The sequence below is a fragment of the Fusarium fujikuroi genome, chromosome FFUJ_chr07 (genome assembly GCF_900079805.1).
Source record: "Fusarium fujikuroi IMI 58289 draft genome, chromosome FFUJ_chr07".
Classification (NCBI taxonomy): domain Eukaryota; kingdom Fungi; phylum Ascomycota; class Sordariomycetes; order Hypocreales; family Nectriaceae; genus Fusarium; species Fusarium fujikuroi.
Genome location: NC_036628.1, coordinates 2,253,407 through 2,274,870, shown reverse-complemented (window position 1 = coordinate 2,274,870; position 21,464 = coordinate 2,253,407). Strand labels below are relative to the sequence as shown.

Here is a 21,464-nt window from a genome sequence, read left to right as displayed (position 1 = left end):
TACTAGGCACACTCACGATCTCACAATCACATAAAAACATTGCCTTGACCAATAACCGCTGCAGGAATTGCCAATTCACGCAAGCCATTCGTTCATCCTCCATCATGGAATCTGTAGAAACTGGTATTCATTCTTCGCTCTACTCGGCCTGACATCTAGACCAAGGCCATCGTCAAATAAGTAACTCCAAGGTGGTGCAACACACACACACACACACATATATATATATATACAAATGACCTCTACTCCGGGTTTTACAGCTTCATACCCACAGCCTTTGCAACTCTCAGACTCTGCCTCATGCTAAGATCAAGCATAATCTCTTCACTGCCACCGGGGATGGCATATGCTCGCACATCACGGTACAGTCGCTCTACCTTGGCACCCTGGCCTCCTCGAGAGTAACTCAAGCCACCGAAAATCTGACTAGCTTCTCGGGCACAGAACTCAAATGTGAGGGTAGACTGGGCCTTGAGACCAGCAATAGGACCGCCGAGCCGAAGCATAGCCTCTGTCTCACCCATGCGTTCGCACTGGTAGATGAGGTTCTCGAGCCAGTTGTATGAGGCCTCGATTTGACGAGCCATGTGAGCGAGCTTCATGCGAATAACGGGGTGGTCAATAAGCTTTTTGCCGAATGTGCGTCGCTTGCTACCGTACTTGACGGACTCCTCGTAGCAGACACGAGAGAATCGGAGGGACTGGATAATAATACCCATACGCTCGTGGTTGAAGTTGGTCATGATGACCTTGAAACCCTGGTTCTGCTTGCCGAGCAAGTTCTCAACGGGAACCTTGACATCTTCGAAGGTGATATATGTTGTTCCTGAAGACAGAACACCTTGGCAAGGCATGCGTCGGGTGGAAACACCCTCACCACGCTCAATGAGGAGCAGAGACACACCGTTCATGCCAGCCTCTCCAGTTCGCACAGCGACGGTGAAATAGTCGGCCCAAATACCGTTGGTAATCCACTTCTTCTCACCGTTGACGATGTAGTGCTTGCCGTCCTCGCTCAGCTTGGCCTCGCAGGTCAGGTTGGCGACATCACTACCAGCATCAGGCTCAGTGATGGCCAAGCAGATACGCTTCTCGCCACTGAGGATGCCAGGCATGATACGGTCCTTGAGCTCCTTCTTACCGAATTTCATAAGAGGAGGGCAGCCAATACCGAAACCACCAATGATGTTCCAGACGAAACCACCAGAGCCAGTGCGGGACAGCTCGTCGGTGATGATCATCTCGTGGAAGAGATCCCACTGCTCAGGAGGGACAGACTTGATACCTTGAGGAACATATTGGGTTGGGTACTTGACACCGAGCAGACCAGCGAGATAACCGCGGCGACCCATCTCCTTGTAGATCTCCTCGGGGACCTCCTTGGCCTCGTCCCAGTCGGTGACATAAGGCTCGATATCCTTCTCAACCCATTCGCGGATCTCGGCGCGGAGAGCAGCATGAGATTCGTTGAAGTATGGTGAATGGTACTAACACATGTAAGCAAGGAGCTGACAGAAGGCGACAGGGGTAAGCCTACGCTTTGGTACCAGGCAGGGTCAGCAAAGGGAATCTGGTCACCGAAAGGCTCGAGAGCCTCGGCGTCTTCCTCCTTGGCAGCAACCTCCTTCTGTGTAGTCTTGACGGCCTTGGGTGTAGGGGCCGCGGGCACCGGAGCAGCATTGGCCTCAGGCTTAGGCTCGGGGGCCGCGGGTTTGGAGTCAAGGGATCCGACCAGAAGCTGCTTCTTGTACTTCTTGAGAATACCCTCGTTGTGGTACTTCCAGAATTGCTTGGAAGCGTCCTTGCCGCCGACGCGCTGGAGAATCTTCTTACCTCCTGTTACGCGTCAGATGTGAGTTTCGAGGACCGTGTTGTGGTTGACCTACCTGGGTGGTCGTCTTGGAATTTTGTCACATCGTAAACATCGCCATCGACAATGATGTACAAGTCGTCGGGCTTCTTATGCGACGCAACGTCGCTTGTGGTAAAGACCTTAGACATGTTGACTTTGTATTGGTGATGATGTGAGATGGAGAAAGGATAATCAAAACTGCAAAGGGTATATATCACAGGGTCAAAAAGAAAAGGCCAGCACAACAATATGGGAGAAGAAGAAGGAAGAGAAAGGGATCACAGAACCTTTCATAGAACCTTTTTTTAAAACATGCTTCGGCAAAAGCACAGGTAGCATTACAATCACATGTTGGTGCTTCAGCTCCACCCCCATATTCTATCATCTTATTTTCTGGGGAAAAACTTATCGCTTCAGGTCATGAGTCGTCTCATTCACGGCATTACTCGATGCAGTCACGGTATGTAGAGAGACAAAGGTCATGTGAATACGCCTCGCTATCTTCATTTCACATGTGAAAGAGCCGCAGTAAACGACAATTGCTCTGCTGCTAAACTCTAGCGCATGCGTTGATGTCATGATGGAGGATGCCGAGGCTTCTGTGCGCTGCCCAATCGGAGGTCCAGCATTGCCAAATATGGCGTCCGAGGTAAATGCAAATGCTCACGACTCGCCAACCTTACAAGGGGACAAACCCCCACGGGGAACGGACAATCAATCTGAAAAGAGCATGCGGAGAAGACCCTTTGGTGCATTTTACTTACATACATGTGTTGGAAATTCCTCTAATTTGGCTGGCTGGGCTCAAAGTCCGAATATGACCCCAGTAGCATCTTGGTTCGGTGATATATCTACATCAGATCACCATCTGCCGCCTGAGAATGCAACGAGTCTCCGAACTCGACGAACCATCCGAACAACTGAGCTTCTTCACTGAGACTCTTGAGACCCTCTATTCATGTTTATGTAAGCCACTGAATATGCACAACGATACATGTATGCAACGAACTCTGTCCATGTTCCTTGTAAACCTTTTGTAGGAGAGGTGAGAGAAGATGTCAATCTTGAGTAACAGAAATGCTCAAGTCAATTTAGCATAACCTAAGGAGTCCTTTAACTTCCCTGCTTCAGGGCTTTCCCCTTGAGGCCGTTCGTTGATGTGGACTCTAGATTATTTCTATCAAAATCGTCGTAGTGCTTTCAATGCCCACCTGATAAAGCCTCCAGGTGGTATATACCACTCCACAACACCAAAAACTCCGTTCCCGATCCCAGCATGTAGCTAGCCCTTTTCCATATCCGATCCTTGTCTCACTGCAATGCCATGTATCCTCACTTGGTACCTCGAGGCTTGGCTTTAGAAGCTGCCTTGTCCTTTTTCTCCTGCTTGGCCTTCTTTCGCTTCTCTTCATTCTTCTCATCCAGCTTTCGCTTGTGTGCTGCCTTCTCAGCATCAGTCTTGGGAACTGGTTTAAAGAAACCCTCAAGTCGAGCTTGTTGAGAGCTCTTGAGATTCTTCTCCAGTCGGGCACCTCCACTGCGGACGCGATCCTCCGAGAAACCCTTCTCCGTGACGAGAAACTGAACAAGGCCTTCCATGTCGGGCTTCTCCCATTTGAAATCGCAGTCAGGGTGGTCGGCTTGTCGCACATCAGGCTCGAAAAATAGATCCCGAGCATCCTTATAGGGCCAGTCCTCAGGAATGGTATACTTCTTCTTGGGATCTTTCTCAATCGCCTCAACAACTTTCTCCAATGAACCATGCTCACGAATCAGCTTCAGGGCAGTGCTGGGGCCGACCTTGGGAATTGGGTCGAGGTAATCGCAGCCGAGCAGGATACAAAGATCCACAAACTATACGATGTTAGTCCAATGTATCAACCAATCTGGGTGTCGCAGCATACCTGCTTCCTCTCCATGTTAAGGCCCTCGAGGACCTTCTCCAGGTGAATCTCCTGAATAGGCTCTTTGCGCTGTTCGCTGAAGGTAAGATGGCGCAGCAAAATGGGTGCGTTGAAGCAAAGAGTGTCCATATCTTCACTGGCGGCCGCATACACCTTGCCAGCCTGGGCCAAGACAGCACACTGGGCCTCAGCCTCAGTAGGTGCAATGATGTAAGGAATGCCCATGAGCTTCAATAGTCGCTGGCATTCTGCATTGTGCTCTCGGGTGACACGAACAGTTCGCCGCGAGAATTTCTCGATGTCTTCAGCTGTACCAGTCTCCTTAGCCTCCTCAAGGCCTTCGGTAGCTTCCTGCTTGCGTTGGAAACGCTTGGCCAACTCGCCAGACTTGAGTTTGGGCGGTGCACCATCGAAAACGTAGAGGGGCTTGATTCCGTTATCTACCATGCGCAGAGTACGGTAGAACATGCCCATGAGATGCGATGTTGTCTCGCCGCTCTCGTTCATGAGCTGTTGGCCTTCGGATCGTACGGCGATGAGGAAACTGTAGATACTCATTGAAGCATCCTAATATCATAAGTAATTACTCTTCGTATTGAATGGCGTAGTGAGCTTACAATAGCGACCTTCCGGCCGAACTGGTTCTTGATCTCACCCTCCTTGATCGAATCTGGAGCTTCCTCCTTGATGATCGAAAAGAGTTGTTTAATACCCATTTTTGCACTTGTCCTCTGGTACTCTAGGGTTAAGTTGTAGAAGTAAGATTTGAAATGAAGCCAAATCCAAGTGACAAGAAGGAAAGCGAGAATACTTGATCAATGAGAAAGAAAAAAAAGAGATGGAGGCGCAAACGAAACGTGAAAGAAGAAGGGACTTTACGCGTGTGGGACGTCATGACGCGCCTGTCGCGACGGAAACTACAGGGATCTTAATTGACCCCACAACGCGATTGGACTAATACATAAAGCTTCAGAGCTGCTTGAAGCTTCACTGTAACATTATGTAATGGATGGACAAAGAGACTTTGTAATTAATGTGACTATCATCACGTTGGATGTGGAAAAGGCCATTGTTTCAGATGCTGTTGGTATTCTGTTCTTCCAATGTTCCTAGTTAATTCAATATATTCTCTAGGTGTCCATAACTACAGCCAGCCCTGCTTGGGACTACCACTTTGTCACAATAGATGATGCATCGGGGGCAGAGACAAATGTATCGACGTTCAAATCTCCAGCTTAGGTTACCACATTCCCCACTGTCCTCAGAAGTTCTACACTGTCCTCAAGGCAAGCCTCAAGTACTCCGAAGAACCCATCAGGCAGCAGATAGCAGGATGCATCCTGGAAGCTAGAATAATGCTCAAGGCACTGAACCTCTTCCAGCCCTCCTCTGAATCGTCGGCCAAGCACAAAAGTACTTTATCTTAATATACCGCTCGGAATACAGAGCAGTCAAGGATGGGTCTCTCCTTGCGCTCCACCTGGCCGTGCGGAACATGTCACGTAGAAAAGGATCTGGTTTCACATCTTGTCAAGCGTTTGTCATATAAGATGAGCAAAGGGGCACCTCGCATGTCGTGGGGGTATCGTACAAATCGTCCCCGGCATCTACATTGTATCGTTCTCGACATCTACTCGCAAAGGTCAGTCCCTCGATCTCAACTATACATCCATGAGACAGCCTCATGTCCTCCTTTGGCCATCCATGTTGTCCAGTGTCTTGTCGATCTCCATGATATCCAACATCTCAAACTCCACGTTCCGTCTCGTAAAGTCTTGCGTATCGTCTGCTGCTGCTTCGAGTGTGTCCATAAAGTCAAAGCCAACGGTTCGGCGCGGTGGCTGCAGAGTAGTGTCTGCGTCTTCATCGTAGTTTCCAGAGGCAGATCGAAGTCGTAAGGTACCCGGCTTGACAGTGCTCAGGTTGAACAAAGACTTGGCTGGTCGGTTTTCCCTGCCGTGCACGATGATAGCGTCTGACTTGTCTCCCTTTGAAAACAGGCGTCGTTTTCTTGAGTTTGCCACGGCACCCACAATCTTGCCGGGTCCGCCCTCTCCTTCTCGAACAACAACAATCCTAGACTCGCCGAGAACAATAACATCGGCAGGGAGACCACCATCTTGTGCGATAATACTGTGATCAGGCTCTATCAATAGACCAACTCCGCAACATCTCTCACCCAGCAGGCCAGTTGCCAAATCCATGAGCTTGATCATCTTGACCGGTTGGGCTCCACTGAAAATATCTCCACCTGTTCCAGCAGCCCTTCGGAGTTGAGAATCCCAGAAGCGTGTGACTCCAGGGATGACGCATACATGCTCGAGACCACCGATCCACAGAACCACGGTCTCATCTTGAATGGCACTACCACTTGATGGCAGAGACATCACTTTGATGCCACCTCGGATAGTAGCCAGGCGGTCAAGTGTGATAGCAGAGCTCAGGGATGCAGTAGCCTGTCGTCGAGTGTGCGGTGTCATAGGGGCGAAGTCTCCAGTGCTGTGCTCCTTGTTCTGGGTTGTCACACTCCTAAGTGAGCTTGTCCCCTCCACGTAACCAGAAACGCTGAAGGTCGTCAAGGCGGCTCCCTTGACTCCAGGCTGCAGTTTATTTGAGAAAACAGCGCCTGGTGCAGTAGGACTGGCGCCATCAACGTCCCAGATACCCCACACGCCATCGGCAAGAAGGACTAATATGGCGCGACCGTGTGCTATCCAAGCAGCGTCGATAATTGGTTTCCTTGTCGATGAAGGGCGAGAAAAGGGCTGATACATGGAGAGAAGCCACGAGCCCTGGAGAGGGAAAGGCCCTGTGGCATCTGTGGCGGTGAAAGAGGGTCGCGCAAAGTCGTAGACCCGAACACCCTGCAGGGCTGAGACAGCAAGCAGCTGTGTCGTATGTGTAGAGTTGAATGATATGCTTGTCAGGGGGTTGGGCAAATACTCGGTCTGGAAAGACTCGACAGGACTGGCAGGTTTATCACTAGCATCTAGCGGTACATCCCATAACCGGAGTACACCAGAAGCCTCTCTGCAGTGCGAGGCAACAACGGCCCTGGGTTTTGTACCAGGCCGCTCTGTGACAATGGGCATGATGAGGTTGATGGCAATGCCCTCGCTGTGTCTGTTCTGGCCACCAAGCAGGATGAGCGACTCTCCCCAGGCTCCGGATCCAGCCTCGCCTGCCAGCAGATCGCTCCTGAGCTCTGATCTTGCCTTGCTCTCTGGTGATGGGGGAGTAAGAGGAAGTGTAATGACGTAGATGTCGTTGGTTACGCAAGACACAGCGAATACCATCTTTTCCGTCAGGACTTTAGCACCTCCCCATGCAGCATCATGTGCTGGTGTTGGGGTCATAGGCATGACCGCAACTTTCAAGACCGCTGTTCCAAGTGCCAGGTCCAGTGTCTGGACGATCTCTGGAAAGGGAGTATCCTCAAGCTCATCTTCAAACTGCGGTTTGTCTTCGTAATGAGATGGTGTTTTGGACTTGGTTGGTGGTTCGTCGTCGTCCGAGTCGATGATCATAATGGAGTCGTCTGTGTTTCCATTCTGCTTTTCGAGTTTAGGCGGGGCTTTCTTCGCAGCCTTGAATCGCTTGCCTCCTCGCCATGCGATCGTCACACCGTTTTCGTGTCCGTATATGAGGATGGTCGCTCCTTGTGGAGAGTAAACTGGATAGGTTTGAACATCGTTTACCCGTCGCGAAAGGTTATATCTATAAAAATGAGAAGGCGTTCTTTGAGCCGAATATCGGTCGAAAACGAGGTTCACCTACGTGAATTGTGTGTTTTGCGCCGTGCGACGAATTCGAGGAGCTGGGATGGAGCTCATGTTGAGTTTGAGCTCGGGCAGTAAGCCCTGTAGGGACTGATATTTGTTCTTGTCTGTAGGTTTATGGGTGGATATTCGGGAATTTGGGTCGGTTCTCGTTGTGTATGCAGTGTGCGAATTGTTTTGTTTGTTCGCCGTTGGTTGATGTTTGCAGGCTGGGAACTTTTCCAACGCGGCAAGCATCGCGCCAAGCTCGAGCTTCCATGGTCACGTGGTATCCCCTAAGCTCACTCGCCCGAGACCTAGCTACCTACCCTAAGTAGACTTTGATGGTCTTCAAGTTTGACTCTCATATTGTCACTTTCGGTCAGCTCTTTTGGTTGTCCTTTTTACCGTGGCAGAGGCTATTTGTTTTAAAGCGAGAGTAATTTCCGGCTGTTTCATAGAGGTCATGCTGTCGTCTCATACCTCTCATTCACTTATGTGAGCCTCAATGAGTGGAACGTATCAATTAGTTATCACAGATAACAACCTAGGATGCTCAACGCGGCATTGCAACATTAATTGTAACACAAATAAAGACTTTTGGGGTATTATAAGAGTCTGTAGCACCTTACCCGAATACCTGCAAAATTCCAGATCGGGCATCGGGACTGAACCCAACTGAACGGGTATCCCTTCGAGTATATGCATCGTGAAGACGAAGTGTCCTACAAGTGAGGCAATCGGGGAGGATTAACTATCTTCCTAGCTACATTGCCCGTCGAGAGCCAGTACCAATACAAAACCACATCCACTATCACACAATGCAGACAAATGGCGTCCAACAGTTTGCCCAGGGTATATGTATAAACCTAAAACAATAGCTTACCTCAACAGTGATATCAAGGGAAAGACTCAGTCAATGAACCAGCATCTCAAGTCCTACGTAGTGGTATATGACTATGCCCAACCCTACATACAGGCGACACCATGACCACCACGATCATCGGTCAATGACAGGGAAAAGATAACGGTCAAGTAAAAAAGTAAATAAAGCGACGATAGGATATCCCGCACTATCCGCCAACCTCCCAATCGTGATATCTCCCCCACGAGGTTGGCACATCTCCCGCGTTCCATTGTATCTACGTGACAACTCGCTCCATCGCACCCTGACCAATATCCCAAGAGGACTTCTCGCCCCCTTATTTTTTAGATCTGACCCTGCCCTACTCAACAAATAGAGGGAGAATTTGTACACAGGAGACATAGGACTCCCAGTCATGAAGAAAAGAAAACAGACGTGCAGATTACACGCGGGTATGATTGCCGCTTGAAATACCCTTACACGAAGACGACATCCATAGTGAAACGGATCCAGGGAAAGATGGCATCTAAAAAGGGCACTTGCGGTATTATTCCCATCTTCTCCAGTCGTTTCGTTAAAGGCTTAGTTGTGAAAAAGGAGGCAATGAGTGGATGGCGCAGGTGAAGCCGGTGTGCCGTGGAGCGTGATTGATCAAATCCAGTCGTAATTCCGCAGACGCAAATAGTAGAAGAAATGTCTAGTCCTACGCCCAGAAAAGAGTCAAACGCCGCCAGATCGTCGGGAGTGATCGATTGGCAAATACACATGAGCTATCATCCCGAAAACGCCGTAAATGCCGATTGTGAAATAATGATTGAGAAGTAATTGGCTTTGAAGATCCCAGACCGGACACTCGTTCATGCGTTGGTGACCTAAATATGTATTAGCAAACAGACGTTTTACAGCAATTTTCATCCTGTCAACTTACCCGTAGAATTCTTCGAGAGTAATCTTGGTTATCGGCGATGCTGCCGTCACTGAGTCGTCGGTGAGCCATGACTGGGTCAAGGCGCGAATCAGTCATAGAGATGCTACCGCTGCTGCCGGGGGGCTTGGAGCCGTTGATGAAAGCATTTACAGCCGCGTTCCGACGGTGCTCCTCCTCTATCTCAGCATTGCGTCGGCGACGAACGAAGAAAATAGCACCACCCCCGATAGCAGCAATGACTACCACGCCGACAACCACGCCCGCGGCAATAGCGGCCACGTTGGGGCCATCTTTCTTATCATCTGAAGCGGCTTCTGAAGTAGCAGCGGCGTCCTGAGTTCCTGTTGCAGGAGAAGACTCCTCTGCGGCAGTAGTCTCCGCAGCCTTGGTGGAAGAAGGGGCAGCACTTGTCGTGGTTTCTTCTGGCACATAATTGTCGGGCGCAAGGTCTTCGCCTGAGTTGTAGACTGACCAGTAATTCTTCAGAGCACCACAAGCCGCTTTGCCGTAGCCAGGGCATGGCCAGTTGCATTTGTCATCGTCAACTTGATCACCTTCCTTGGGATAAACGTCGCCACAGTAGCACTTGGATGCTTGGACACTGAAAACCTTGGAGCTCTTCTTCTTGCAAATATCCCAGCACCAACCACTTGTTGTCTTCACTCCTTCGTAACCAACTGTCAAGTTGCCATTCGACTTCCAGCAACCTTGAGAGGTCATCTGGTTGAGGACAGGTTCCACGACAGGATCATTGCTCACTGTTGCGGCATGGACCATGAAGTTAGTGGCAGCCGCAAGGACCATTGTCATGAGTGTTGAGGTTTTCATGATGATCGTTTGTATATCGAAATTTTGAGCGAAAGTGTAGAAAGAGAATATGAATATGATATGCCGATCGTCGATGCAAACCTCGAATCAGATCAACTGGAGTCGAGTTGAGTCAGATCGTATGGTCACTCCTTCAAGCAATAGATCAAATCGAGTCGTCCTTGTCGTCGTGGGCAGAGGCGGCAACACGATGAACCCTTTATTCAAAGTGAACAAGGCCACTGAGGGTGGATGGCTTGGTCCAGCAGTGCCGTCGAGTTGTCAAGAGTTGACGGTGATGAAGGGAGTCCTGGGTATCAATCGCGTACGTGGCCGTGGAAGAACTGCTGTGAGGCGGTCGAACAAAGGAAGATCAAGATTGGATGGCCGCGAGTAAAGGAAAAAAGACTCGACGATGAAAAGGAGACGCTGGTCGTGATGGTGATGACCACGATAAACGCTTCACAGATGAGAGAAGAACAAACGCTTTGAAAGTGTGGGGGGAGATGAAAGAGGGACTGGAACGAGCGAGCGGCCGGAGGTAGTGGCTTGTTTTGTTGAAAGACGAGATGGAAGTGAGATGAGCAGGAGAGGAAAGGTAGTGAAGCGAAGCGAGTCAGAAGGCACGGGAAAAGGAAAGGGACCAGACGCTCAGCGAAGGGAAGATCCAGAGCCAAAAGCCAAGCAAGACCGGGACCCTCAGCGCACCAGCCAGTAACTGCACGAGCTGGCGAGACAAAGGACCAGGGGGTGCAGGGGCACTTGCCATTTAGTGGAGACACTGTCAGGGATTTAGCAGGGAACCGGCCACCATTTTGGGATCGTCTTTTGGTAGCAGGTGAATAAACTGGGAAGGCCTGGCTTCTCCTTTTGCACAAAATCATGCATAGCATAAGCTCAAATCTTGACAGACAGCCCGCTATCAACCGCTAAACCACCCGATGTTGTTCACCCGAACTCTTTTCCTCAAGGCAGAAGTCTGAAGGCCCACAGTTCTCATTGAATACGGCCGTTAGTCCAACAACTAACGGCGCAATTTTTGCCCGTTTTGTGCAGTCTCGGTCAGTTGCACAAACCTTGAATAATATAGTGCATATCGTCGCCACACTAACCGCATTTGGATTATACACACGGACCCATCCCTTCCTTTGAGACCTGAGTTACACGACAAAAACTCGAAACCACACCATCACGGAAACATCTTCCAACTTCGACGGAAGATGCACAGATTCAGATAAAACCGCAGTGAGACCAGAGGATGACAACTATGGTTATTTTGTGACCTGGCGCGAAGATGCTGTGTGTCAACCACGGAGTATCGAGTTGCAAGATTCGGAGGAACAGAGGTCATCAGCCACCATCAACACACTCGATCGTGAGCATGAGTGACTTTATCAAGCTCGGCCCCTTCGAAGAAGAAAAGTCTTTGATTTCATTCATGCCTCGTTCCTGAGCACCATCTCGGTACCTTATTGCTCGCACGAAAGTCCAGTTTCTCAAACCCACCACTCCTTCCAACCTTCTCCTGGATTTCATCAAATTCAACCCCCTGAACAATTACACGCCCCTGCGACGTTGCACTCCGGGCATACACCAGGGGACCACCAGAGGCGCTGCGACCGCTACGACCGCTGAACCCGCCCGTGGGCAAGCCACCTCATCCAATCCAATGCCTGGGTTTTAACCTGAGATATGGAATGTGCTACCACCATTGGAACACGCGTTTTATGATAATTTCTATTTCATTTTCAAAAGAGAGCTTGACACCGGCTCCGAATCCATGAGGGACCTATCGCTCTCGATCCTGGACCGCACCGTCAGTGAACATCGACGGCTTAAACATCCATGGCCGCGAACTTTTGGCGTTTGATTTGCATTATCGGCTTTTCAAACAGGTGCAAACCCTACTCCCGCATGGTTCACGCAATTTGTGGATGATATTCAGGAACGGCATAGTCCAGTACGTATCTCACCCTCCATCTTCCTAAAATGGACTTTATACCGCAGATCTTGGCCATGCTCGGCCTGCTTTTGAGGCACCATGGCTGTTCAAGAATTTACCCATTTTAACCACGGCACTTATTACTCACACATTTTCCTTTGAAATGGTAACGCCAACTGTTTGTTGAGGACGCCATCTCGAAGCCCATGAACAACACCATGAGGGACTTGTTCATTCTACCTGTCCTGCCAAGAAATAGACTACGCTCATCGATGCTAGACAGGCTTCTAGCGATTGAGTTGATCGAAGCTGACAACAATCCACCTCTAAGTGGGGGGCTTCCAACATTCATTTGCATGTCAATGCACCCCCGCGGCAACACGCAGCTTGGTATTTGGTGGAAGCTTTCATAAGTCTCATCACATTTTGTGCAAAATCTGTCCAAGTATTGTGCGCTTCCTGAGTGGGTTAACTCACTGTCCACAGGAGGTGCGCGTCAGCTAATTACCTGTGGTCACCACCGTATCGGTCCACGTGTCTCGTGAGGCTTGTTGCTGAACTTTGACGGTCCAGTCAGAATACGACCTGCAAGTTATTCCTGGAAGGCGCTTAATAGACCTACTCCGTATACTACGGTGCGATCGAGCGATGGGAGCTCCAACTCAGGGAATAGCTTCTCTCAAAATAACAGATCACAGATAAGTCAGCGGTCATTTCGGTGCATCAAAGTCCCCACCATAACAGTCAGAGTCGAGAGCAAGGCATGATGGCTTCAAGGCAGTTGATATGCTTGACTTGAGTCAATGGATATCGCATACAGCGACTATCTTCTTTCGACTAGCGGACTTGTGCCATTGGACCTGCATTAATACGATCGTGACTTGCCTCGCCCAACCAACAATAACCAGTGTCTCGGTATCTGGTCCTGCACAGTCTAATGGAATACCTACAAGGATGAATCCAAGCCGTCACATCTAAGTATATTCGTTGCGGTTTTTGAACCATTGAGAAACGGAACGAATATGATTCTCACTGCAAGCATTGCGACAGGAGAAATCAGCGGCTACCGATTGAAACAGCAAATGGAGACGGCGTCTGCTACCACTCGATATAGCCAAGCCGTCGAAGCGAAACCGAAGATTTGTTGACTAGCTTCTGTAAGCCGAAACCAAGAATAGGTACTATTGTGTGGAAAGAATGAACCAGACGCTGCCACAGAAGAGAAAATTTGCAACCTCGGAGTCTCGAATGTAAATCGAACTTGTTCAAAAAGACACTTTCAGCTGAATCGATCACAACTCCACCGATTTTGAGTTGTTTGTTCGGCCCACGGACCATGCAAGCTTGGATTATGCCAACTTAGAAAAATGCACAATTCCTGTTTTGTGCAGCCTTCCGATAAGGTTATCCTCGCATTTCTGGGTTGGTTCCTACATCACATACTACGGTTATGGACTTGCCCCTTTTGTCGACGTTCATATCAAAAGCCTCTCTCTTCCATCTGGTCTGCCCTTGGCCAAATGTCACCTGTGGGTCATATCAACCTCCTTCATAAAAGGGCCGCGAAGCAATTCGCAACACGATTTGCTCCTAGAGTTCCGAGATTGATACGTCCTAGAACACCAATGCACGAGATCGACGACGAAAGTCTGAAACTCATCGAGGCAGCGAATGGAGTAGCCAAGTCGCAAGAATGGCGGCATTCGACCCTGCTCCGGCTATGAAAAGAAAGCACAACAATTAACGCGATTAATAAAGCATGGAACATGGCAGCGGGTCGATTCGCCAAGCAGCCCCTAACTTACTGTATCATACGTAGCTCCAAACAGGCTTCAGGGCTCTTCTGGCAAGGCAGATTCTGGCTTTGCCAGCAAGAGGCGTTCAAGCCCCTCTCTGATCTCGGCATGCATCTCTGATGAACAGGCTTGTCCCTAACCCGTCATCCATCTCCATGGCGGCCAAGAGATGTGTCGACCGCCCGTTGCATCGAGGATACTCGATGCTAAAACCCAGTGGAGATTGTTCTAAATCAAGGGACCCGTGGATAATCATCTTGGATAATCGCTGGCATGGCATCCTTGACGATGCAACTTCAACGCTTGGTGTTCTGCTTTGATGCTCCACGCTCAATATTCCGAGCCGGAATATAGGATTGTTCCAGCCGGTCGGGACTGTCGGCTTTTGCAGGCGACATTGAGCGTAATAAGTCCGTCCTGTCTCGAGCAAAACGAAATGCAGTCGCATTGACGACTAGATTGACCGTTTGATACAGTGAAGCTTATGTCATGGTCACAAACGTTATGGCCTCTTTATATGGGAATGCTAAATCTCAAGTGATTGGGCTGCAGTCTCTTTAGACATTGAGGCGTTAACTGTTCCGAACCATCCGCCAAGACCGTTTTTGTGCCTCGTCGGATGTTTTTTGGTCTTTTATTTGGAAGAGAAGACATACAAAGTCACATTCATTGCCGCCGATGTTTCGTCTGCTAGTTTCGAATAGAGAACACAGGCACAAACGCGGACATATGACTTCGGAGTATCTGTATAAATCGATATGTATATGTTTGAGAACTACGAAGTATCTGATACGGAAACGACCTGCGCTAGGGTTAGTGAGGCCAACGCAAATTGTCCCTTTCCGCCACCAGCATACCCATATATGCATCTTTACATGCGGCTTGCATTATTACACGACATGAAAGATATAACCTCACAATAACCCCCCCTTTTCCTGCATAAGTCTTTGTATCAATAATCAAGCTGCGTATTTGTCACCGTTTGCTGGTATGCGGCCCGTTGATCCCCAGTCTTATATCCAGCCTGGAGAATGGGAGATTGTCTGATAAGTCTTGGGGGGCTATTTTTGGAAGATTCAATCTTAAAAACTCATCAGCTATTGGTGGCCGCTTTCACCTCCCTCAATCGATTTCCAATTTCGTGTCTCTGCCTGCACGCGATTGTGATAATGGAGATTGAGTTGACAACTGCGCCGCGACCATGACCAAGAATCAGAAATATTCTTCCAAGTCCATCCATTTCCAGCCTCTCGTAGCATCATGGTTTGTTCTTGGGAAGAAGGGATATCTCTGGGCTTTGCCAGCAATGCAACGCAATACAAGGACACCCTCAGCCCGTTCTATCTCCCTGCCCTGCATTATTTGTCTGTGGCGGTGGAAACACGAGCTCCGTCATACCAGTCGGTGACAAGTGTCAGAGACACTGTGTCTCATTGCCCTGTGGAGTCTTGGCACGATTTCGTGATATCGAGATGATACATACTCCGTACAAGACTATCGATTCTGTGGATTTCAATTTTCTACAGCCAATTCTCCCTAATCGTCATATTCACTTCACATTCACTTCATTTAGTCTCATGCTTTCCTCTGCTCCTGTGTATATCAACCAACCCGATGCTCATTCTGGCATAACGCTATGTCATTTCAGCTTCCCTCTCAATAAGGAGGCCATTGCCAACCGGTCCTTGTTTCAAGGGAGCTGAGCTGACTTCCGCTTGAGCATCTTTCTGTAGCATGGGTTTCGAATCGGCCTGTGGCCTCAGACTCTTCCTTTTGCGTTGTCTGCAGCACCCAAAGATTCTAGACAAGCGTCAGACTCGTGCGTGTTTCCGGTCAGTCATAGGAAACAATGGCTTAAACACTCACGCAAAAAATATCAACATAAGCCCACCAGCAAGCCCCGAGCCTACCCCGGCGCCTATCCTTTGTCGCGAGCTCAAGTCTGCTTTGCGGTTAACAAGAATACCGAGAGAGTCTCTATCAAGTGATGCACTGACCAGACTCGGTCCCGAGGTTTGGTCCACCGGCGTCCGTTGGTTGAGAACCTCCTCCGTCTGTTCTTGAGGGCTCAATTGTTGGTTCCGCCGTAAAGGTTAACGGATTGCTAGAAGTTGCGTCTCTAGTCTCTGTAACGACCGTCACTGTCGTCCTTGCCGTGGCACAGAAATATGCTTCTGCTGAGAGTTGTGGCCATGTGTAGGTTGCACATGCAGAAAGCGAGCCATCGGTGCTGTACCTGCTTTAATATAGCCTTCCGAATCCAACATAAGTGAGCCTACCATTGAATGGTATTACTGTTTAGTGCTGTGCCTGACTCAATACATGTCGTGGCGATTGCACATCTCTCATAACCGCAGCATCCAGCATAGGCATTGTCGTGGCTCCATATGAACAAGAATCCGCATGATCTAGATGTGCATTCGATTGCACGATCGAAATCTGGACAAGGTCCCCCATTAGTTGATGGCTTGCACGCAGTGATGACAACCCTACCTCCATCGATGTACCCGCAAGTTTCTGAAGACACAATACTGCTAATTTGTGAAGTGACCAGTGCAGCAAGACTGAAGCCAACGGTGAATAGAACAATGGATCTCGACATACTCAGGGCACTAGTATCGTTAGAATGAGCTTCTGTACACTTGGTACGGTTTCCGGCTCTGTTGATGGGTAAGAATGTCTCGAGGCTTGAGCCTTATATGAGACCCGACACTGTACAACGAGGCTCGGCATTCGGTCTGTCCATTTCAAGCCAGTGGCATGAACTATCGAGACTACCTGCGCTGATGATCCTTTCATTTGTTGCTATTGGACCTTGGCTGCGCCCAGAATACGCCGCCGTCAGCCGCAGCTGAGTATTATTGGGGGGCGAGTCTTGGTAAGATTTGAGACAAAATCGGGCTGAAGTCAGTGAGCGACATTGCTCAGCATTTCGAGATTGAACATCCCAGCGGCATGTTCGTCGTAATCATCAGCGAGCCTCAGTCAAAATGTCCAGTCTCAGCATCGATTGCTCGCAATGGACAGAACTAAACGATTTCAGCGAATACATTCAGGATCTCGACTCTAAAACACAGTTTAATAAGAGCTTACTAGAGTATTGTAAGAGCGAGATATGTAACGCCATCTACGGCACAGGAAATCCTGACATATCTGGAATTGGGGTCTGTCTCAATGATCCCCCATACATCATGTATTGTAACTGACATTCCGCAACAGGTTGCTGTTGGTTATGTTCTCGAGATCATACTGAGCATACTACTATCTCTTGCAGTCATAATGTCCAAGCGAAGTGGCAAGAATAGCCATGGGCGTGAAGTTGCAAAAGCCGGCCTTGAAGCATTTGTCGACTGTGCTGCATATTTTGCACTGGCGCTACAGCTGGCTACGATCGCTGTACTTGCTCGCAAAGACTATGGTATCAGCACTGCGGACTTGGGCGCTATAGAAGCTCGAATATCCCAATCTGTCGCCGTCGTTAGCATGATGCCGCTTCTGTACCCGGTTGCTCTGTTGGAGCCAGCAGCGAAAAGCAGCGCGAGAGCCAGTATTAAACACAACGCCAGATTACTTCTCCTCAGTGTAACTGTTGCACTGTCGTTCTATCCCTTCTTATCGAGGTGCATTCATGCCTTTAACATAAGCCCCATCGGTGAGGGTAAGGGCTCAGAGGTATCGCCTACAGACTGGAGTGTCGTTGAGGATATGTGCTTTCCCGCAGAGTACAGAAATATTGGGCGATCGACAACTTTCAAATCTCTAAATGGCTTAGAATTGACTGCCTCCCTGATTACATACATCTTCACATTCTGGCTCCTTGCTGGTCTACCTGGCACATGCTACGACCATGACGAGAAGGCAAAGGTTACCAAAGGAGCAGAAGACAAGGCCTCTTGGCGTGAGAGTGTCAACAAGTGGTTCAGTGACAGGCCACTTGCTGCCGTCCTTCCTCTTCTTGTGTTGGTTGGACTGACCATACCACTGCTGGTGGTGATCTTCACACTTAGAAACGTCCAGGAGCAAATGTCGGAGAACATGGGTGAAAAATACGATGGAAATTACTGGGGATTTGGACAGATTGTATCTATCATACTGTTTATCCCTGTTGGAGTCGAAATGGCATATCGGTTGAGATTCAGTTCAGTACACGCATACAAACTAGATGTATAAGATAGGGGTGAGTCATAAGGTCTATTTCTTTAATCCAAGCTTATACCAAGTTGTTGCATTCCATTCTTTATAGTTGACTGCATGAAACTAATCCCAGAACTCCTTTACTACCCGACATGCATCACAGTATTCCATCCAAGGAACGAATATCTTCCTTCATGGCGTCGGGACTCAGCGGTGCCAGGCGGTTTGAGATTAGTTGAATTGGCAGTAAGCATACTTGGCGCCGGTAAGACAATGGTTAGGGACATTTGTACCCTTGGCGTAGCTGGTAACTTTCATGCAGGATTCACTACTCGAAGTGTTAGCTACCAGGTGAAGGGCGTTTACTGTTGCGTGATACATACACCTCCTTTCCAATGGTGCAGAAGCATCTGTTCTCAGTCTTGGCTGAAGAGACTGAAGACGTGAGTCCACTCAAGTTGAGTTTGGCCATCTTCCTGATGGGATAGCAACCGTGCTTGCAGTTGCCCCCAAGGTTCATCTTATCGCAGACCTTCATTTGGCAACACTCAGCAGCGGTAGCCATCTCGGCACCGAAGCCGAGGGCAAAGATGGCGGTGGCAAGAGCGGTGAACTTCATACTCGTTGTTGGAAGTGAAGAGTCTGGGATGGGGAGTTGAGTTGGGGAGTTTGAAGCGAGAATGAAGATGGATGAGTGATGTGGCCAACTAGTATAGCGAGAGGACCTCTATTTATACTACACAGATTACCATTTAGCCCCTGATCCTGTGTCTTCACGAGACATTTATCGCTGACCGAACTTTCATGTCAGTTCAAGCGTCCTAGCTTCGTCAATGAATACGAGGAGCATGCTTCCCTGGGCATTGACACAACAGGTCTTGGCCAAGAAACGAGCGTAGCAGAGCGGATATGATTAGGTAGTGGGCCATGTTCACACCACGCACGACGTATGTATGTTCGAGATAATGTTTTCGTGCTAAGAATAAGCTTAAGCATACTCACTCTAAGGAAATAATGAGGCTGCGTCGTAACATTTGCCAAGTCAACGTATTGGGAACTCAGACAAGACTCTTCAAGTCCATGAAGCTTTTTGGACATCATCTTGATCACAATGAAAGAACCCAAAGTACTCGGATGCATAGGGGTGATACCTCTTTGCCAAAAGCTGACTCCATACCCATGCAAATGTGTTGGTTAAAGGTCTGTTGGTTGAAGTCGTGAAGAATCAGCAGGGGTTGTCTGGTGTCGGTACCTGTACCGAGCGCCCAGGTTACTCATTTGTCTCTAGCTCAAGCTGTGATTGGCGGAGCATGGTTAAGCTTGTAATGATTTTCCCTAGCTCCGGAGTTCAGATGCTGTGCTGGCAGCTGTGCACGCCGGAAGTCGGCATTCTCTGTACCTAATAGAAACAAGGAATAGCATGCCACATGTAGTGAACTGAACTGTGAACGTAACCGATTTTAAGTAAGTATTTGACAGGTTGGTGTCTACGAGAAGTTTTATAGGTACGCACAGTTCTGTGAAGTCGGAAGACTATTTATTGGACATTAACAAGATAGATTTGAGCCAACGACAAACAGTTCTTTGAGCAGGCCGACACTCAACACCTCAAATCCACATTTCACTTTAGATGGCCTGAGAGTGGTCCATGTGGAGACCTATGTTAGGTGAGCATATGCATACGCAGGGGCCAGAAAGTCAAAGCACGGTGATTTTGAGGTGCTGTTGGTTAAAAGTTCCAGAGAAGGACAACACGTTGATAGCAACTGAGACAACTACGAACTGCGATGGTTTCATCAAACCAGAAAGATATGTTACAAAACTACGAAACAGAGACAGAGTCAAAGACTTGAGTGGACTTCTACCTTGATATAGTTATGCTTGTGGGTCTGGTTATTCAGTGTCAGAGTGAAGAAGAGAATTTACTAGTTGCCATCCTTAAATCAGGCCACCTGCATATAGGCGAAAGGTGCGGCGGAGTATTTTTACTCCAGCACTATGAGTTATTTCTAACAACGGTTGACAGCACTCGTTTCCATCGTCATATAACCAGGTCAAAGTGTTGCAGTTGCATCACCCCCGAGTGTCCCGGAGCCAACCACGTCCGACCGTTCCGAGATCTATAACATCACACATGTGATGATCCTCTAGCCTTCTCTTAATCAAGCAGGCCGAATAATTGCTCTTCACAAGCTAAGAGACTTCGTATTCAGAATGTATCAAAAGGGTTGAGGGCTGGGATTCGTCTCCCCAACACGTAAGCCCTCGGACTTAAGATGTGCGGGATACATATGCTCTCGGAGTGACACTTATTACCAGCTCTCATGAGTTATGTAATCTTTATGGTTGAACTCACAGCACGGTAGCATAGTCGGCCATGCAATCGCTGGCAGTTGAGATCGTCTCGACTTGAATGTGTGGTTTCCTCTTGTCTCGTTCCCTGTAGGTTGTAAGTGAAATGATTGGAGTGCCCTCGGGGGAGCAAGAAAACATCAGACCTTGATCTAGACTCATGTTGAGTTACCTCAGCCTTTTTGCCATTTTGGATCAAGGCCCCGAGTTTTCTTTTCTCCCCTACCTTAGAGTACAACGTAATCAGAAGTGTGTCAATGACTGACGCCGATAACATATTGCGGACCATGAGATCACGCATTGAGAGATAGAGTATACGAAGCAGTCACTTCGAGTAGGAATGTCGTCATATAACTTTAGATGTAGTATTAGCTAGTCACAATCTATGGCTTAAGGTCACCCTCCCCGGGGGGCTACACTGTACTCCGTAAGTATTTTGTATCCAAGTTCGCGAAACGAATCGGCGCAAAGTCAACGTTACCACTTGCAAAGGGTTCAGTAATCTTGGCAGTGAACTCTGTACAGAGCTGGCTTGGAGTCATTTGTGCTGCCGCTTTGGAGTGTTTGCAACAAGTTTCTAGCACCTTGAATATTAGAGGTTCTAATCGAGGGTAAAAAGCCTACAGCCCGAGTCTAATTCGGCGGTATATAACCACACTGGTATCTCAAAACTACCTGCATTGACGACGTTGAAAGTCCCAGAAGCTCACATCCTATACCATCCAACGCAGTGACTTGGAGACCAACAGGAGCTTAGACTGAAGGCTCCCTAGGTCATATAACATTTGATTAGATCGAAAGTAAAGTATGAGGAGTTTGTATTTGAGGCAATCATTCCACTCAACATTTCATATAAATATCAATGTGAAAGAATTATCGTAGAGATTGCACGGACCTGCTAGGTACCTACTACACAGAGTAACTATCAGAACATCCAACACGTTTAACCCCCTTCAATTCCTAGTTCAGTACGTAGAAGCAGATAACTAATTGGCGATTTAATTTCTGACAACGGTTGGAATTGCGACAAGTGAGTGGCCATTAACACAACAGCGCCGAGACATCGAGGCCTCTCTTTCACGCGTCTTCATTATCTTGATTGGCTGGGATAAAATGTTTGCAGAAG

General features: G+C 48.6%; 6 protein-coding genes; 1 reads left to right on the top strand and 5 right to left on the bottom strand.

Moving 5' to 3' along the window:
- Positions 1–254: 254 nt before the first annotated feature.
- On the bottom strand, positions 255–2,001 carry FFUJ_08412 (probable acyl-CoA dehydrogenase; the record flags this gene model as incomplete). XM_023580890.1 has 3 exons in its annotated part: positions 255–1,487; positions 1,538–1,836; positions 1,887–2,001. 3 exons carry the CDS (start codon positions 1,999–2,001, stop codon positions 255–257), a joined length of 1,647 nt encoding a protein of 548 aa, XP_023433585.1.
- A 1,183-nt stretch (positions 2,002–3,184) lies between these two features.
- Positions 3,185–4,472, bottom strand: FFUJ_08413 (probable DNA repair endonuclease rad2; the record flags this gene model as incomplete). XM_023580889.1 has 3 exons in its annotated part: positions 3,185–3,706; positions 3,757–4,323; positions 4,374–4,472. The coding sequence occupies 3 exons, from the start codon at positions 4,470–4,472 to the stop codon at positions 3,185–3,187; spliced, it is 1,188 nt and encodes a 395-aa protein (XP_023433584.1).
- A 966-nt stretch (positions 4,473–5,438) lies between these two features.
- On the bottom strand, positions 5,439–7,589 carry FFUJ_08414 (uncharacterized protein; the record flags this gene model as incomplete). XM_023580888.1 has 2 exons in its annotated part: positions 5,439–7,473; positions 7,534–7,589. 2 exons carry the CDS (start codon positions 7,587–7,589, stop codon positions 5,439–5,441), a joined length of 2,091 nt encoding a protein of 696 aa, XP_023433583.1.
- A 1,647-nt stretch (positions 7,590–9,236) lies between these two features.
- On the bottom strand, positions 9,237–10,135 carry FFUJ_08415 (uncharacterized protein; the record flags this gene model as incomplete). XM_023580887.1 has 2 exons in its annotated part: positions 9,237–9,251; positions 9,308–10,135. The coding sequence occupies 2 exons, from the start codon at positions 10,133–10,135 to the stop codon at positions 9,237–9,239; spliced, it is 843 nt and encodes a 280-aa protein (XP_023433956.1).
- A 6,707-nt stretch (positions 10,136–16,842) lies between these two features.
- FFUJ_08416 (uncharacterized protein) lies at positions 16,843–18,022 on the top strand (the record flags this gene model as incomplete). XM_023580886.1 has 2 exons in its annotated part: positions 16,843–17,016; positions 17,072–18,022. The coding sequence occupies 2 exons, from the start codon at positions 16,843–16,845 to the stop codon at positions 18,020–18,022; spliced, it is 1,125 nt and encodes a 374-aa protein (XP_023433582.1).
- Positions 18,023–18,217: 195 nt separating this feature from the next.
- Positions 18,218–18,605, bottom strand: FFUJ_08417 (uncharacterized protein; the record flags this gene model as incomplete). XM_023580885.1 has 2 exons in its annotated part: positions 18,218–18,314; positions 18,370–18,605. The coding sequence occupies 2 exons, from the start codon at positions 18,603–18,605 to the stop codon at positions 18,218–18,220; spliced, it is 333 nt and encodes a 110-aa protein (XP_023433581.1).
- Between the last annotated feature and the right edge of the window lie 2,859 nt (positions 18,606–21,464).